General features: G+C 44.3%; 2 protein-coding genes across 4 annotated transcripts in view; both read left to right on the top strand.

The window, feature by feature from the left end:
- The window catches only part of alpha-Man-IIa (alpha-mannosidase 2), a 95,785-nt gene extending 84,930 nt beyond the window's left edge, over positions 1-10,855 (top strand). For all 3 annotated transcript variants that reach the window (XM_084606309.1, XM_084606311.1, XM_084606310.1), the window contains exons 23-24: positions 2,958-3,072; positions 9,250-10,855. In XM_084606309.1, the coding sequence (XP_084462435.1) occupies positions 2,958-3,072; positions 9,250-9,408 (274 nt within the window). In that variant the 3' untranslated portion in view covers positions 9,409-10,855. The remainder of the gene's footprint in view (positions 1-2,957; positions 3,073-9,249) is intronic.
- A 2,093-nt stretch (positions 10,856-12,948) lies between these two features.
- Positions 12,949-16,985, top strand: part of l(3)72Dn (UTP4 small subunit processome component l(3)72Dn) — a 41,431-nt gene continuing 37,394 nt past the window's right edge. The window contains exon 1 of the mRNA XM_084606313.1: positions 12,949-13,269. Coding sequence (XP_084462439.1) covers positions 13,079-13,269 — 191 coding nt within the window. The 5' untranslated portion in view covers positions 12,949-13,078. The remainder of the gene's footprint in view (positions 13,270-16,985) is intronic.

Below are 16,985 nucleotides of genomic sequence, written 5' to 3' on the forward strand. Positions count from 1 at the left end.
GCCTCCAGCATCCAGGAGTACCTCCTACGTTCGCAAACATGGTGTTGGTCTAGTGGTGCCACAGTCTGCTACAGTGTGTGTTTCATTTGTCACACTGCTTAAGTATTGTCTTTGGTGCAAACTTGTCGACCATAGCTGCTTTCAACAACTGTTTTTGCGGCGAACTGTAGTGCAGGAGGTCCCATGTTGGATTGCACTAGAAGCTTGAATTATACATAGAAATAGCTAGTGTGTAGAGCACCATTCGGAGTTATGTCCAGCTTCACAACAAACATTGTTGCATTTCAAAAAGATCACTTCGAAATAATATAGCATACTTCGTCAAGCTGCTGTTATTTAAGTACTGCACGAGCATTAACAAACAGTTGCCTCGTGTGCTCCTTGAAACAAGAAAGGTTTTTAAGACGCCCGACTACTGTACCGGTGTACTCAGGTTCGATCGCGATGTTAAAGATCCCCAGATGGTCGAGATTACTCTGGAGCCCTCCGCTACGGCTCCCCTTTCTCTCTTGCCACTTTCACTGTCACCTTCCTCCCTCCCTTACGGCGTGGTTCAGGTGTCCAAAGAGCAAGTGTGACAAATACTACTGCGCCTTTCCTTTCCTGTGAAGCAATTATTATTATTATTATTATTATTATTACAGCCAGCTACAGCACAGTTTGGCATTGTTCTATATTAAATTATGCCCATAAGGAGTGAAAACAAAGCTGTATGTCTTTTTTTCCTATTATTGCACTGCTTTCAAGGAAGGCGTTTATTTTAACTTAAACCACCAGCACTGATATTCGAAACTATTCAAAAATACCTTGTGTATAAATATTGAAAACTATTTCATAACATTCACAACCAGATTCTTGGCAGCCGCTTTTCGATGGAGGCAAAAAGCAAGGAGACTGTGTGCTGTGCAATGTTATTGCATGTTAAAGAACCCCAGGTGGTCTGAATTTCCGGACTCCTCCACTACGGTGTCTCTCATAGCCTGAGTCGCTTTGGGACGTTAAACCCCACAAACCAAAAACCAAACCAGATTTTATTATGCATATATTTGCTTTGCTACTAAAAATGTGATATTCGCACACCTCTTTTTTTTCGATGCCGTTGTCCGTTGTAGTATGAAATTTTAATCTAGCTTGTCCCTTTGTAACTTAACTTATCTGTTTAGCCATTTTGATGACCAGGAAAGTCATATTCTGTGAAATTTTTTTTTTCCAGCTTTCTTTATCGTTATGAATGTTTATCCATCATCCGGTTACATCTAGTCTTTTGATTCATTCAGAATTTATCTTACCATGTCTTGCTTATATTATCCTCAGTCTTGTTGTTGAAAGAAAGCATTCATTTTTTTTTCCAGTAATCAGAGAGCAGTAATGCAAATTATGTCAGTGAGGGAAACACGATTAAAAACTATTAGTTCTATTATGTGGCACTCTTCCACATTTTTTTTTGCCATTGTTGTGCCATTTAAAAAGTATCGAAAACATGGTAGCTAAATCAAATCATCCACAAAAACGGAGCCATTGCTAGAGGTAGTATTGGGAGCGAGCTCCACCACTGGATCAAATGGCGCTAGCGTCGACCTATTGGAATCGCGTGTCTCCACTTACTGCTGCTGAACCAGGCGCTGGATTGAATTTTTGCTTTTTTGAAAGCTAAAAGTCGCGGTTTTCTCTGCAGTTTTGCTTTCTGAGCAGTGCCAGCATCGCACACTTTCATCTTGCATTGCCGCTGTGGTTGCTATAGTGTAGTCCATAGTCCATAGTAGTCCAAGTGTTGACATAGTCCGTTACTGCCTTGTATATGCGATGGAACCCGGCACACACTCCCATTTCTACACCAAAAATAACCTGAAAGAAACTTGGTTAAACAAACTGCCTATGTGTAAAGAAGTGAGTGGTCATTCTTGTGCGTGCAACATGCGTTTTTTATCATTTGTAATGATGCCTAGGACATTACTGTACACTGATCACCACGTCACATTCTCCTATGACCGCTGAATAATTTATAATCTAATTTCTTTTCTCACCTGTTTCGATTTTGGTTTCAACAGCTGAGTGATGGCTGTGATGTCACAGTCAAGTCTAGGTCACGCGAAGGATGAAAATACAGCAATATAATCATTGCTGTGTCATTTGAGCTCACTACAATGATAAAGCCAGCCTGCCTCAAGAACAGGAATCATTACAAGTGAAGAATGAGCGATTGTATTGCTGTTTTTTTATGCCATGCATAAAGACATGATTGTGACGTCACAGCTGTCTCTCAGCTGTCGAAACCGAAGCTGGTGAGAAAAGAGAATTCAATTATAAATTATTTAGCGGTCGTAGGCAAAAACTGCGTGCGGATCGATATACAGGAATGACTCGCATCATTAACGAGAAGAAAAATGCCACCTGAATTTGGTGTCTGTAGTACTTTAATGCTGCAAATCTCTGCCTCCTTCAACTGCTTCCCCAAGCGTTGAGGTTAGCACCTTGTATTTGCATTGCCTTATAGGAAAAAAAAAATGCCACATCATGCTGTATGCATACTTGTGAAAACGTCGATTTGTGGCTTCATTGCAGGTACTAGTAACACCGAAGGTGCCAAATTTCATTAATGCTGGCTGTGAGGCTGGGAATCCATGAAATATTTGCAGCCTCCCTCAATGACTTGTAGCTTGAACCTGAAGCAGGCAGGAAGCCAGTGTAACACTGAGGAGATACACATCCTGATGTGTCGAAAAGCGAGTAGACTACCTTTGCAGGGAGGGCTTTGGGTGTTCTTTGTGTTGTGTTGGTAAAAATGTTGAGTTTAGGAGAGAGTTTGGTGAGGCTGGGGAACTCTCATTGACTTTTCTTTTACAATGCTTTCAATATCCGCAGCATCTGTGCTTTTGCATGGTGGTACTTGTCACAGTCTAACATTTTTGCTCATGTGCATATTCTGTTTCCTTCTTCCTTCTCCCTCTGCCCTGCAGGCCAGAGTCATCCTGGACTCCTAGCAACACAACGGCCATGTTCCTGCACCGCCTTCCCCATGACTGTCGGCTACGGTCGTATGCCATGCGCTGTACCCTGCAGACTGAATCTGTGGTTTGTAACTGCATTTTTATGTTACTGAGTACCTTGAGGGTCAGCACTGCGACTCCGACAGTGTTGCAACAGGAACAGTGTTGTGCTCTGTATAAAGTGACCCACAACATATTGGTGTATGTGATACTGGGGCTGAACAAGTCAAGGGGAGCATAAAGGGCTGCTCTTAACTATATATCGTGAGACTGCAATCTATTACGACAGTTCCCAGGGTAACGTGGACATAACTGATCCCTACTAGAGTCTAGTGGTGTGAATGACTTCTCAAATTTACCTGCAGAGAACAGATGTAGATAACATAAAAACAGATAAGTACTCCGAAATATTATGCAAGTCCAAATTATTGTCATCCTAAAGATCAGTCCGCTACTGTAATATACTGCACTTAAAAGTAGCATTGCCTTCAGTGGCGAAGTTGGCCAAGCAGGAGCCGCCGCAAGTCATCGGTCAGGCTGGCTTCATTGCTTGACAATTGGAGTACTGAATGCCGGTTTCTCTGCATGCCAGCGGAGTCACATTCAAAGTAAGAACACCAGATTAAAGGTCACTTTCAAGCGGACTTGACGCTCATCTCTTCACATTGTTTTATATAATGTTAGCATTGCCAGCAGGTACCAAAGACCACAAAGCCAACCAGGCACTGTACACGAAAATTGATTGTGAGCGGGAGGAGAAGTATGCCTCGCAGCAGCATGACGTACAGTTCATTATATTGAATACCCCACTGAACTGCAGTTTGATAAACCTGCACAACGTTACTATACTTTTGCACAGAATTTCGAAGGGGATTTTCTGAGAGTTCGATACAAGCAATAATTCTATATATGTCTAGAGTTCAATACTATATCCAGGACTAACTGTAATGATGTGCGAAATAAGTGTGCATCACGGCACTTGCACCCTGCTACACAAGAATGCACTGATGCAGCCATATTACACATTGCAGATTTTGGCTGCACTGCAGAGCTATACTCTGTCTCGCAAGCTGTTTGCAGCTCTGTGGAAGCTGCTCTGTGAAACTGGGTTCCTACACGCATGTCACCGCTTTCAATTTGACATGTGACCCCATCTGTGATTTTATAAAATCTGTACTAGTATATAGCTTCTTTATCTTTATATCATGCGCTGCTTGATGTATTTTATTCTTTTCTTATTTTTATTTTTGAACAGACGAATGTTCATTATCAGGAGCTGACCAAACTCTCTCTTTTTAGTTTCCAGCACCTCTTCATATCAGATCATTTGATGTCACGCACACTTCTTTTAAGTATTCCTGCAATGCTGATTGGGTTACTCCAGTGTAATCAAACCCCAAGGAAGGTTTATCAAATAAAGAGCTTGGCAGCTTTATGTTGATGAAGGTGAAACGTAAGACAAGCGTGCATGCCCTGCGATTGTGAAGGCACAAACGAATTATCAAAATATCTAAATTAATTTGGAGCCGTCCTCTATGCCGTTTGCTATGTTGAATGATGCTGACTTGTACGCACACATTAGCCCATCAGAGGAGCTCACACCTAATCATCCAGCTTCATCCTCTTCACAATTTGGACCTGCACTGTTGGTTGTGGCATTCTCCGGGTTGAGTACAACAGCCAGTCGTTGGTCAACAACATTGTTGATGTGGTCCAATTTTCTTATCTCATTTTCCTGATTGAGAATGTGCTGCACATAACTTTTTCATTTCTTGGCAGTCACTTGCCTAATGTCTTAAGCCTGGTTCACATGCAAGCGAAAACGCTAGCGATTTCTGCCGCGGCGACGCAAAACCCTGTTCTGAGCTGTCGTGGCGGCTCGAGCGGCGAGAGCGACATAGTTCCAACTCGTTGGAAATTTTTCGCTCTTGTCGCTGCCGCTCGCCGCTCAGTTTGCTCAGTTCGCTCAATCGCTTGCATGTGAACCAGCCTTTACGAAACCAGAGGCTGCATGTCTTGAAGCTTGAACATCTTGTTTGTATTTTCCACAAAACCCTTCATGTCGCTTCAAAGGTGTTCTATCGGGCCCAGTTGGCAGTGGTAGGGTGGCAGCTGCACAAGGCAGTGGCCAGCAGTTTCAGCGATGCAGTTTGCGTGGTGTCACTGTCCACCTGTGTTCATGTTGACAAACCAAACTTTGTGAGCTCTGTCTTCACCATGTCGCTCCTCCGTGCAACACCTTTTCCGGTCAACCAAGCCTGTATGTCCTTTTTGAGGTTACTCATGCTTGGCACTTTATCCTTTTTCGCACATTGATATGGTGCATTGTTCATCACTATAATACTGCCTGCTGACAATTGTAGTATCAGTTTCTGTGAAAACCACTTTTCGTAACGTTTCCTGTTCATCTCCTCATGGTAATTGCCCGAGTTCTTCTTTGCTCAGAAAACTTCCACTGCGCCTTTGACAAAACCGCATTTACTGCCATAATATATCGCAATAAGACTGCCGCTTTCGCCATTGGAATTTTGAAAACCAGTCAACAGTCTGGATCGACGAGCACGTTACACAGATTGGATAATGCCATCAATCCACTCTCGACTATGTGTATGGTGGGCGCCGACATTATATTTTATCAGTGAAAAAAATGAGCTGTGGTTTAGCTTCAGTTAAACCTGGTGAGAAGTGGTAGCTTCATGTGGCTACGCCTGGCAAAGCTTTGTTTGTTTCGCGGCTTGGAGCCACAGTGGTCACGTGACTCCTTCGTGCGGCAACTGGAGCTTCATACAATGCTAGTCTGCGCTCCCCCATTTGACATACAGCTGACGGCGTGATGTCACGACTACAGTGCCTCCACAGCAAGTCGCGCTCAGTGGTTGTGCATGTGACCTTTTACCTTGATATTTGACCTTTTCCTGGTGCCCCTGTAATGTAACTGAAGGTTTGACTTTGGCTAAACCTTGAACGTCATTGTGACACACACGGCGATCTCCTGGCTTACCCCTCGTGCAAAAATACACCCACCCTAGCATCGCAGCTTCACTGTCTGCTTAGGTGCCAGCAGTGACACTGTGTATTGCTTCAGTCAGCAGCAAATTTCCAGAGGGCTTCCTGTTTCGGAAGCCAATCTTTTTCAGCATTCTCTGCATGATAGGTAGCATGTCGCCCTGGTCGAAGCGCTGCATCGCCTTGGAGATAGGTAGAAGTTCCCCTCTCGAAGAAGAAGCCGCGAACAACCCTTCACACCACGCTTGACACCAAAATCATCCAGCTTTTTAGCGTGCACCTGAACCCTTCCACCATAATGTTTCTTCGCTGACACTGCTCTGCCTGCCTTCTCCGTTTGTATTTCCCAATGGGTGAACTTTGCCATCCTCTTAATGAGAGTTTAGGCTTGAGCTGCCCCTGCACTCAAGGCAAATCCTTTCAAGAACATTTAATGCCGACGTCTTCACCTGCTAGGGGAAATGTTGAACATTCAGCTGACAACCTGCAGGCAGTACCATGTGCACTGGCTCGGCCAATGACATGCTGACAAATGGCAGAGCATTACTACCACGCAGCAGCCCTCTGCAGAGCTTTATCCATGTGGGTTTTCTCTGCTGGTGTCATCAGTGATTGGAGCGCTGTATTTTAGGAATTCACAATAGCACAAAGGCAACGACAGGAAGCGAAGTGCAGCACCATCGTATAAAGCGTTTTGGCCATGTTGTTTGCCTCACTGCTCGGTTCTGCATCGGCATAAGATTTTGCATGTCATGTGGAAGTCCTCCGCATGATCAGACACCCCTCTGGCAATGTCCGGTGCTGCTGCCTTTATTCCAAGATCTGCCTTCACATCAACAGGCATGTTGTCTTGGTCACCGCCACTGCTCCTTTACTGCTGTTGTAAACTAAATATTTCTTTTGCATTAGCTGCGAGGCAAACCCTCAACATTTAAATAAAGGACAATCTGTTTGTTGGTAACTGAGAGCTAACAACATACTGAATGGGTTACGAATGCGTGGATTACACATATCGAGCTGCCAGTACAAACACTCTACTGCTGTGCTCCATCTGTGCGGGCAGAATCACTTGTGGCATGTATGCTTACTTGTATAAACTCATTTACAAACAGATTGAGGTAACAGTATACAAGAGTGTTTACTAAGCTCAAGTGTGCAAGCACCAAATGAAAACTCACTTTCCTCGTGATCTATCTTTTCCTCCGCAAGCGTGCCGGCTTGGTCATCACTGCTGCCATTGCATTGCTGCCATAGAGAAAATATTTCTTTTGCCCTAGCTGTGAGGCAAGCCCACAAAATTTTAAATGTTGCTCTATTTTTTTTTTGCGTGCATTTAAGCCCACTTTTTGTTATTTGCACACTAAGTACAAGCTGGAAAGTCTGCCTGCGGGACATAATGAGATCTGAAGAATTTCCTCGAGTAGGAGTTTTTTTGTTATTGTTTTAAATGCGTTCTAGAATTTGTTTCAATGCAATCGCATTAAGGGTTTTGTCACTAACATTGACAGGAGCCATTGAAATTGTTGCATCGTACTGTTAAAGATGCTTTGGCGTTCCTTTCTCAGCAAACTAGTCAAATAATCTCTCAAAATAGCAGCAAAGTTCACACTGATGTGAACCTGTATAAAAAGTAGTCAGCATGAGAGAACAAAACACTAGGTGTCCTGAGCTGGATTCGCTGTGATATGAACCGAGTAGCTAGCTCGACTAATGGCTCAGGCCACATGGCCATCACAGCAAGGATGTAAACATTGTTTCTACCTGATGCTAGTTATATACATGAACAGCACTTGCTAGATACTAGGGCCAGACTGAATGAAATTACATGAGTCCTGTATACATGGTCTCGACAGCAATGGGTCGAATTAGTGTCGGGTAAGCGAGGTCACCATTACTCGACCCGGTTGGTTATGTCTGCATGAACTCTCTTCTAGCGATTAAGATAGTGCAAATTACGGTTTGATTTCGTTGCCTTCATCAAAACATTTGCTTATTATTTTTTCGTTGATAAAAGCTAGAAAACATTCAATTTATCTGTCGCTGCTAGCTGCGCTGGAAGCTTTTGATCCTAGAGTTCCTTCTTACTTGGCTTCGTGAATGGACAGATTCTACATGCCTTTAGGCGATCGGGTCAAGCGAGTTAACCTACCGCCTGCAGATGAGTTAACTCGACTCGCTCCACCGCTTACTCTACTCGACCTGACTGCGTGTACACGAACCCGACAGCTGGTTTTTACTCGACAGGCAGACTCGACCCGGCTCTGTCGAGTGCATGTATACAAGACTGTATATAGACTGTGCTGCGTCGTTACATTGTGGTGCTTTAAGAGTGCTAGTAGGGACTACACATGGAAACACAGGTACTCAAATGCTTGGAAAGAGTCTTTTGATCACGTTCAGGAGGTACTGAGTTTATTCTTGAGCTCTGCAGGTACCCACAAATTTTATAATGGGCACACTATTTTCCCGCCGTGACGTTAAACTATATTCCCAGGTGAAATGCTCGTGCAGAGTGTCTTAAGAATCGTTCAGAATGCCTGTTCAAAGCCCACCATTTGAGAAAAACTGGTAATAACTGGCCTTATGAGTACAGCTGCGTAAAGTGTTTTTTCTTAGTAAAAATCAGTTCTGTGGCTTTTCCGTAGGTATGTTGGATGTTTATCTGGTAGCAAAAGAAAGATGCATTTGTTGCCAAAGAAATTGCATTTAAAAATGTTTGCACCACTCAATTTAAACTGATATTGTCTGCACAGATGGTCACCATTTGGTGTGAATGGTGGTATAGCCTAGATCTGCAAAAAAAAATAAAACTTGACATATTATGGCTTATACTTTTGAATTCAGCTGGCGATGGTGATGCATGTATGTTAGTCTTTTGCCTTCTCCAGCTTATAAGTGCTCCATTTCAGTTAAAGAGCATCTTTAGCATTGAACTGGTAAAATCTATCAATACGGACCAGTTTTAATTTGTCATCAGTGTCCGTTTAAAAATCTCAAACAGTGGCTGGCTCCAACAGCAGATTGCAGAGATGCTCTACTGATTGGCAGTGTTTGCACGCAAATGCATAAAGGCTGCCAAACACATTGCTAATGCCTAAGAAGTGAAGTTGTATGGTTACCTGAATTATAATGAGACTTAACTTACTCTTGTTTCTTATTCAAGACATCTTTGCATCTTGGCCTACAGCAGTGGGTAGGTTATGGTATCTTTTGTTCTTGCTCCGACGCTGACAGGGCCATATTTCTTGTGTTCCAGGCAACACTGGCTGATATGTTTCCTGATTACTTTGGACCAAGTGTGGAGGAGACGACTCTTTCACTCCTCCGAACGATCTCTTCTACATCCACGAAGACCTCTCACTTCACCTTGCCTCCACCAGCCGAGATAGCCGCATACAAACTTCAGCGGCGATGAACGCATTCCTCTCCAATTGACCATTCCCATTTCACATCTGCTGCTTGCCAAAAAAAAGAGAGAAAAAGAAGAAGTGGGGGGGAGAGGAACTTTTCACTTCTCTGGAGGAAGAACGGCCATAGCCGACCACTGTCCCACATGATATGTATGGGGATATGTCCCAGTCTGACAAACATGGGGCACCACACAGCAGAGAGCACTTGGCTCATGTTGGCCGCCTGATGCTCAAGTCTTCCCCTGCCTAATGTCTCTAATGTCGGGCCTCTTGCTACTTTTTAGTGGATGCTGCCGTTTTCTTGCTCTCATTTGACGGTGACGTTGCCCCAAGTTTTATTTATTTTTTACCTGTCTACTTCATGTTTACCATACATTGCTATGTTTGATTCCATTCTTCCCTTTCTGGGGGGGGGGGGGGGGGGGGGTTAAGGTGTGTCAGATTGCTTGAGCAGCAAACCAAAAATATTTTTGTAGGTTATAGTTATGTTATGTCCAGTCACGCAATTGCATTGATCTGGTGCTGTGCTGACATTTGACGTTTGGGTTGCCAGATGTCTGTCATCCTGTAGGTCAGCCATTGAGTTATGAAGCAGAATTTTCTAAGGATTCACTGTTTCACCTGCCAAAATGTAAATGATTGGGTCAAGGGTATTTTAATTAGGTTGCAAGTCTAGAGTTTCTTTAGCTCTGTGTGTAGATATTTATTTTTCAAATAGAAACACGGCGACTAATTGGGACCTGTACCGGTGATTCAGAACTGTTTTGCACAGTAAATATGTGTGCAATTACACTCTTGAAAGGCAGCTGGAAGCACTAAAAGCTTGCCTTTTGCTCGTCTTCCCTCACTGTTCTTGCAAGGTGTCGTCAGGCAAGATTAGTGTGTGATTTGCACTATAGACACACTGTTAGCCCTCCAACACTATATGGCACTGGAGTACTTTTAATGAAGACACCGGTTACTGTGCTAACATCTCTTCCTGCACAGTCCACAGTCCATCAAAGCCTGTAGGCTTCGTGTCTGTGTGTATATGTATAATAATGTGTCAACCTGAAGAAGTTGGTTAGCAGCAACAGCAGCTTTTACTAAGAGCTGCTCCTTCATATGTGGCGTATCACTTAGGCAGAACTGTGACTTATATGATAAAGAGCAACTGTGAATAGTGTACACTGGATTTAGTTTAGGATGTTTTAATACTTTTTCTGTGATTAGAAGGAAGGGAGAAACATGTGTCCCCTTGTGTATTTTGCCGGTGAGTCATTAGAGGCAGTCTACAATGTTTGTGTGCTCCGTGATGCAAACCATTCCATAGCACTGTTTAGAGAGCAGTGTCCAGTACATGACGGGCTGTTTTTTCTTTGTAAATAACATTGAATAATTAACTCGTGTTGTGGAAGGATGAAAGTGAGAGAACTATAGCCACGGAAAAATAAAAGCGCTTAGATTCCTTGCTGTGTATCTTCTGTTGTGTCCTGTTAGTGTGTTTCACTAGCTACTATGGATGTCTTGTGCTGTGCACAGACGTTTTCCAGGCTATGTGCTGCTGAATAAAAACAATAGATGGTAGACAGCCACCACATTGCATGCTGCGCTGCAAAAGAATAAAACAGATGGTAGACAGCTGTGACATTGCACACTTGATAAATATTTTTATGTAACAAAGTAACAAATGTGTGCGCTCTGAATACAGTTCACTATATTATTGCAATATACGTGTGGCCAAAATATTACGGATCATATTGCAGCAATGGGAATCTGCTGACATTCCATAAAAAAGATATGATAGCTTATTGGACTTGTATCCGGAGATGCCAGCACATGCTGACTATGTATAAAGTCTTCCTAATTTTCACTAAGTAGGGCTTGAGAAGAGTCAGTTGAGCAAGCTTTGTAATATTATGACTGGGACTATATGCATAGGTCTGAACTCTGAAAAGAGAGTAAATTGACGTCTACCAGTTTTTAATGTGTTACTCGATAAATTTGTAGTGCATGTACTTGAAAACTATAAGTATCTGCTGCGTTCATTGAAAAACATTTTTTCATACTGCTGTTGGAGTGGCCACCTCAAGCCATCAGTGAGAGGTACTAGCCCCTTATAGCTTTGGAACCTGATGCATGTTTACTATACATATGCAGGAGCATTGTATCCTGTGGGGACCATTTACTATTGGTGATGACTATTGGCTTGTCAATCGTTGCCAATTATGCTGTGGGCCACTGAAATAGTGTTATGTACACTGTTGAAATGTCACCACAATACCCAAAATTGGGTGCTTTATCACATTCAACATGTAGACAAGTGCACAGTGACCATCTCGTAAGTTTAGATGATACTACATAGGGCATAGCACTTGCAAACAGAGTGCAGTACAATCTCCATTTCTTAGCTGCTGCACATGTCACTATTAATATGTGCTTCAATTGGCTTCAGGGGAACAGTGTGAATTGGTAAGAGTGGGACAATGCTTCCGGAGTGCAAGTCGTGGAAGAAGGGTGAATGGAATGAAAATTTGAGCTGCAAAATTGAATATCAGCCATTTTAAGTAGGTTCTTTTCTCCCGGTTCATAATGCCTTGGTCTCCACAGAGAGATTCAGGGCATTTAATTAGTTTAGAGGCTGTTTTCACATGAAGTGTGCGGTGGATGTTGATGAAAAAAAGCCTAAAGAAAGAAAAGATGTTTGCTATACGTCAATGTGAGTAGTTGAAAAGAGGCTGGAGGTGACAAGTATAATAAAAATAGCAAGAAGGAAAATGAAAGTTGATGCATTGGTTACATGATTGGAAGGAGTTCTTGGAGTTAGTAGGTTTTTTTTTTTTTTTTTTTTTTTCTCATTTGGGTGGCAAAGCTGCACTGTCTGCTATGAGCACTTTTTTCGACATTGCTGACACTTGTAGTTTAATAAATGGTAGTTTCAAAAGTATAAACAAAGCTATTCTTTCTGACGTCTGCAAATTGCTACAGGAAAATGGAAATAAGGTGTCTTGTGCTATGGACAAGGAACATTACCTCATTTAAAGCCTAATCTATTTTAACATTTGGAAAAAGTATTGCGAACTTTTATTCCTTGATTGCTCAAATGCCATTTCTGCTTCTCATTCGTCTATTGTTTATTTTTCTGCCTGGTGTACTGTGCATGTATAGTGCCTAGAAATGTACAGTATATTTCTAGGCACTATAGTCCAGGGACCACAACTGTACTTCGCACATTTAGGACTTGTTCACGCGTTTTTGCACTCAGAGACGTTGAAGTAAATATTTCGCAAGTGCATATAAAACGTCAAAGCAGATGTGTAGCTTCCGAAACCAAAAGTAAAAGCGCTAAGGTAAAAAGGTTGCTGTTCGTGCTCGTGCATGATTCTATCCCTCAGTTTGTTATTTGCGAATAATTTTCTAAACTGTAGCGCTGCGGTTAATAAATCAATGTAGCAACCATGTAGCACTAAGCGCTTCTGTGGGATTCTTCTCATATTCTTCTGCATGTGGGATTTGGCCCTCACCATGGCCGATGGATCATCAACATAACTTAGTCCAATCCAATCCAATCCATAGTTGCGTTGAATTTTCACGTGCGTGCCCGTGCAGTCGTGTCGTGTGCTGCGTGTGGTGTGCATGTGTTTTGTGCGGTACGCGTCTGTGTGGTGTGTGTGTTTTCATTCTTGACGCGCGAAAATGTCCGCCTCTTCCCCACGCGTTGAAAAAGTTGTGAGTATAAATGCACGAGCAGACGGCTCAAAGAGAAAACGAGACAGTAGTAATAAGCTCCGGTATAGACTGCACACGGTGAGGTATTTTAAACCATCACCAAAGCCTATCAATGTTCTGGCCTATGACAGTACGACCGAAAAACTTGCTGTGGCAAGGTACGTATGCGTTTGTAATGTGCTTTTTATTTATTTATTTTTTAACTCCAGGGTTTTTTGTTTGTTTCGCTCCCTCCCTTGGTGTCATTCCACAACATAAACTTCATGTCAGACGTGTATTAATTGTTCTTGTGTGATCCGGAAAATAATTGTCGAGGTTTAACGCGGCTACCGCTAGTTTGGCGTAGTTTATCCTGGTAGATGCAGATGACATTGTTGCTACCTTCTCGCTCGCTGTTCACGCCGCTTGGCGCGGCGGCATATCGCTGTTTTGTACGGGTAAACCACGTGCTACATACGTCACTGCCGAAGTCTGACACAGGTTTACTGTAGTGACGTCACGAAAACCGCCGACCAGTCAGTGCCTGGCCATGTCACCTGCCAACAGTCACCTGCCCACAACTGGCTTCACCTGCCAGAAGCACGCCACCATGCTGTATGCTCTGTAGTTATAATATATTGGTGCACCCATGGTGCACCAATATATTATAACCCATGGTGCACCCAGTTCACTCAGCATGCCTGAAGAAAAATGTAATTATCCCTCACTGTATGATATCCGTGCATCATGGTAGTGCCTCGTTATGGACCATCAACCCATCGTCCGAGCCCGCAGTTTTACCAACGGGATTGAAGCTTGCCTCTTGTGGACCCGATGCGCCCCACGTCGTTGCTTTGGTCACAGATGCTACGAGTGCCATCGTACCTTTGCCTGCTGATGAAACTTCAATCTCCCGCATGATCAGCGCCGATCTCAGCTCACCTCAACGCCGTACTCTTGTGGATATTCTTCTACCTTTTTCGCCTATGTTTGACTTTTCTGAAACAGATGGACCAACCTCTCGCCCTGCACATCGGACCCATCATAGCATCGACACTGGTTCGGCTCGTCCCATTCGTCAAAAGCCATATCGCGTGTCCCCATCTGAGCGCAAAGTCATTCATGAGCAAGTGGAGGACATGCTACAGAAAAAGGTGATACAGGAGTCATCTAGCCCCTGGGCTGCCCCTGTTATTCTTGTACGCAAGAAAGACGGTTCGTGGCGATTCTGCGTCGATTATCGGCGTTTAAATTCTGTTACGAAAAAGGACGTCTATCCTCTTCCTCGTATAGACGATGCCCTCGACTGCCTCTCTGGTGCGTCCTATTTTTCTTGTCTTGATCTCAGATCTGGCTACTGGCAAATTCCAATGGACCCTGCAGATAAGAAAAAAACAGCCTTCGTAACGCCAGATGGCCTTTATGAGTTTAATGTTATGCCATTCGGGCTGTGTAATGCGCCAGCTACATTCGAACGCTTTATGGACACAGTTTTGCGCGGCTTAAAATGGGACATTTGTCTTTGCTATCTGGACGATGTCGTGATATTTGGGAAATCCTTCCAAGAACACAATGACCGTCTAGTACGTGTCTTGAATTGCCTGCACAACGCCGCCCTAATTCTGAACTCCAAAAAGTGCCGCTTTGGAGAGCGCCAAGCGCTGGTGCTAGGACACCTTGTCAATGGTGATGGTGTAATGCCGGATCCCCAGAAAACTGCCGCTGCTGAGTCTTTTAAACCCCCGCAGACAGTGAAGGAGTTGCGCAGTTTTCTAGGGTTGTGCTCGTATTTTAGACGCTTTATACATCGCTTTGCTGACGTTGCTTACCCATTGACGTGCCTTCTCCGCAAAAACTCTACTTTTAACTGGACACCAGACTGCGACGCGTCATTCCGTCAACTGAAGTTTCTTTTAATATCGAAACCCATCTTACGTCACTTCGATCCTACTGCAATGACAGAAGTACACACGGACGCTAGTGGAATCGGTCTTGGTGCAGTCCTTGTCCAACGGCACAATGAACGAGAGCATGTTATCGCGTACGCAAGTCGTACCCTGAGCAAGCCGGAGCGAAACTACACAGTCACCGAACAGGAATGCCTAGCTGTAGTTTTCGCTGTGCAGCGTTTCCGTTCATATTTGTACGGACGTTCGTTTACTATCGTAACTGACCATCATTCACTCTGTTGGTTGCGGAACCTTCGAGACCCATGTGGTCGCCTCGCACGCTGGGCCCTCCGGTTACAGGAATATGACTTTGCCGTGGTTTACAAAAGCGGGAGGCGTCATGCAGACGCAGATTGTCTTTCTAGGATGCCAATGGCCACGACTGGACCTGAAAGCGACGATTTCGACAATTATATATCGACCCTCGAGCCAGCGTTCCCCGACACGAATGTTTTCAAAACGGAACAGCAAAATGATACCAGTCTGCAGCCTCTCTTTGCCCAAGCCAACGTACCTACAAGCCGTTTTTGTGTGCATGATGGCCTCCTATGGAAAAAGAGTTATTCGCCTGTCGGCCAGCGATACCTACTCGTAGTTCCCAAGACGTTGTGCACGGACGTATTGCGTGTTATGCATGATAATCCAACTTCTGGGCATTTGGGATCGGTTAGAACACTCCACCGTGCTCAAGAAAGATTTTACTGGCCCAGAATGCGCTCGACGGTTGAACAATACGTTGCCAGTTGCAAGCAATGTCAACGCCACAAACGTCCAACTGCAACTCCGTCTGGCTTGCTGCACCCTGTGAAGACCCCGACAGCACCGTTTGATCAAGTAGGCATTGACCTCGTAGGTCCGTTTCCGAAGTCCGTGGATGGAAATCGCTGGATTGTAATCTGCGTGGACTATCTCACACGTTACTGTGAAACCGCCGCTCTTCCATCTGCTACGGCGCATCAGGTGTCGCTTTTCTTGCTGCACTCAGTCATCTTACGACACGGGCCGCCACGAATTGTCATCACTGACCGGGGCCGACAATTCACTGCTGATGTTGTTGAAGAGCTCATGCGTTTATGCGCCGTAACTTTCCGACACTCGACGCCATACCATCCCCAGACAAATGGCTTGACTGAGCGCGTCAACAGAACGCTTATCAACATGCTAGCCATGTATGTGGACGCAGGGCATAAGAACTGGGACACCATACTGCCCTTCATCACGTATGCGTTTAATACCGCCACGCATGAGACGACTGGATACAGTCCATTTTTTCTGCTTTACGCCAGACCGCCACGCTACTCTCTGGATACTATCCTGCCCTTCACAAGCCGTGAAGACCCCTGCCTGGCTGAGACCCTCTGTCTCGCCGAAGAAGCTCGGAGAATCGCCCGATTACGGTCTGGTGCTTCACAAGAACGTTCCAAAGTGCGATACGATTCCAGTCACCGGCGGGTCACGTACTCTGTAGGTGATTTAGTCTGGCTATGGCGTCCAATTCGGCGCCGTGGCCTACATCAAAAACTCTTGGCCCATTATGACGGCCCATATGTGGTTATCAAACGCCTTAGTGATTTAACTTATGGGATAGCCCGCCTGACAGCATCGGGTCGCCGGTCTGCCAAAACCGAACTGTGTCATGTTGCCCGCTTGAAGCCGTGTCAGCCTCGCACGACTCACGAACACGCCCAGAGGGCTTCGTCTGAGTAGGGGGGAAATGTCACGCTAATGACGACGATGAGGGATGGTGATGGTGAGGCAGAAGAAGAAGACGAAGCGTTGGTGCCTGGGGCTAGTAGGCTTCACCTTATCCCACTGCCATATCACTGTAAATAAACACCCCTTTGCTATTTCATCGTAACAATATATATATTTATATATATATATATATATATATACATATATATATATAGGGAGGCTATATATATACAGGGAGGCTTTATATATAT

Source organism: Amblyomma maculatum, chromosome 6 (genome assembly GCF_055883805.1).
Source record: "Amblyomma maculatum isolate TAMU_Amacu chromosome 6, ASM5588380v1, whole genome shotgun sequence".
NCBI classification, from domain to species: domain Eukaryota; kingdom Metazoa; phylum Arthropoda; class Arachnida; order Ixodida; family Ixodidae; genus Amblyomma; species Amblyomma maculatum.